The sequence below is a fragment of the Mandrillus leucophaeus genome, unplaced genomic scaffold (genome assembly GCF_000951045.1).
Source record: "Mandrillus leucophaeus isolate KB7577 unplaced genomic scaffold, Mleu.le_1.0 Scaffold35, whole genome shotgun sequence".
NCBI classification, from domain to species: domain Eukaryota; kingdom Metazoa; phylum Chordata; class Mammalia; order Primates; family Cercopithecidae; genus Mandrillus; species Mandrillus leucophaeus.
Window position 1 is genome coordinate 3,343,230 of NW_012103698.1, and position 1,595 is coordinate 3,344,824.

Consider the following 1,595-nt stretch of genomic DNA (forward strand, 5'->3'; position numbering starts at 1 on the left):
TAATTTTTTTGTATTTTTAGCAGACGGGGTTTCACCATGGTCTCTATCTTCTGACCCTGGCCTCCCAAAGTGCTGGGATTACAGGCGTGAGCCACCATGCCTGGCCCACAGTTCACTTTAACCTTGAACTCCTGGACTCCAATGATCCTTTCACTTCTACCTCCCAAAGTACTAGGATTATAGCCATGAGCCACTGTGCCTGGCCAGTTAAAGTGGTTAATTTTATGTTATGTGAATTTTACATCAATAAAAAAGCAGGAAGAAAACCAGACACAAAATATGTTAGAAAAAGGGATATATTTACAAACCAAAAAATCTCCAAATTCCCACTGTAAGGAGGTAGCAAGTATGAGCAGGTCTCTTTAGAAGCCCGACCTCACTCCTATAGAAACCCCAAGTTACCAGCCCACGGGGTCAGCCCTTGCCCTATAGCCCATCCTTGTCACAACCCAAGAAGCAATCCCTCCATTGGCCACACCCCTCAGTCTTTTTGCCAGTCATCCTGTGCCCAGGCAGGCATTGGTGAAAAGTACTCAAACCCTGGCCCTTTATAGCGTAGGGCATGTAGGAACATCACAAGGTCTTTGGGCAAGGGATCCTGTCGAACCAGCCGGCACTCTGCACAGAGTGAGTCTGCCTCTTGATTCATGACATCTGTTTCAACTGCCTTCTCTGGTGCCAAGGCTATTGTGTCCAACTTCTGAGGGGCTGCCTCAGCTACTTCCTCCATCTTCTGGGCAGCTGCAGCCAACTCTTCCAGGCTGTCCTTGCCCAACTCTGAGGAGGGGGCCGTAGAGTCTGTGAGTCCTGAGGACAGGTCACCCTCACAGAGATCTAGCACATCCAGACTCTGTTTGGCCTGATGCTCTGCTACCAGGTCCCGCAGCAATTCCTCATCTGTCTTGGGAATGCGGCCGCCCCGGCCTCGGGAGGGACCCCAGGCAACTGAGTTGTAGATGGGGTCGTTGAGAATGGGATGGCCCAAGAACTGAAGGTGGACTCGAATCTGGTGTGTGCGGCCTGTGAGTGGCCGGCACCGTACCACACTGGACTGGCCATTGTAGCTTAGCCTCTGGAACACTGTCTCACAGGGCTTGCCCCGGGTATCTACACGGCACACCCCTACTTTGTAAGACACCACTAAGATGGGTTCTTTACAGGTCACTTCCTCAGTGGGGAACTCCCCTTCCACCCGGCACACGTACTCCTTCTCCAGCTACATAGGAGGGAAGAGGGAGAAAGTCAGTACAAAGCCTAAATTCATGGAGTCCAAACCCTTTGTGGAGTGATAAGGACCAGTCTCAGAAGATTCAAACTCCAGTTCTACCATTTGCCAGTTTTGTGATCTTGGGTACATTACTTAACCTCTAAATCTTACTAACTCATCTAGAAAATGTGAAATTAGAAAAGCATTTACCGGCTGGGTGTGGTGGCTCACACCTGTAATCCCAGCACTTTGGGAGGCTGAGGCAGGTGGATCACCTGAGGTCGAAAGTTGGAGACCAGCCTGACCAATATAGAGAAACCCTGTCTCTACTAAAAAATACAAAATTAACCAGGCGTGGTGGCGCATTCCTGTAATCCCAGCTACCTGA

The 1,595-nt window shown here is 50.0% G+C and overlaps 1 protein-coding gene across 1 annotated transcript in view; it reads right to left on the bottom strand.

The window, feature by feature from the left end:
• Positions 1–279: 279 nt before the first annotated feature.
• RPUSD2 (RNA pseudouridylate synthase domain containing 2) overlaps positions 280–1,595 on the bottom strand; it is a 5,612-nt gene continuing 4,296 nt past the window's right edge. Inside the window, exon 3 of the mRNA XM_011989344.1 lies at positions 280–1,216. Within this exon, the coding sequence (XP_011844734.1) occupies positions 482–1,216 (735 nt within the window). The 3' untranslated portion in view covers positions 280–481. The remainder of the gene's footprint in view (positions 1,217–1,595) is intronic.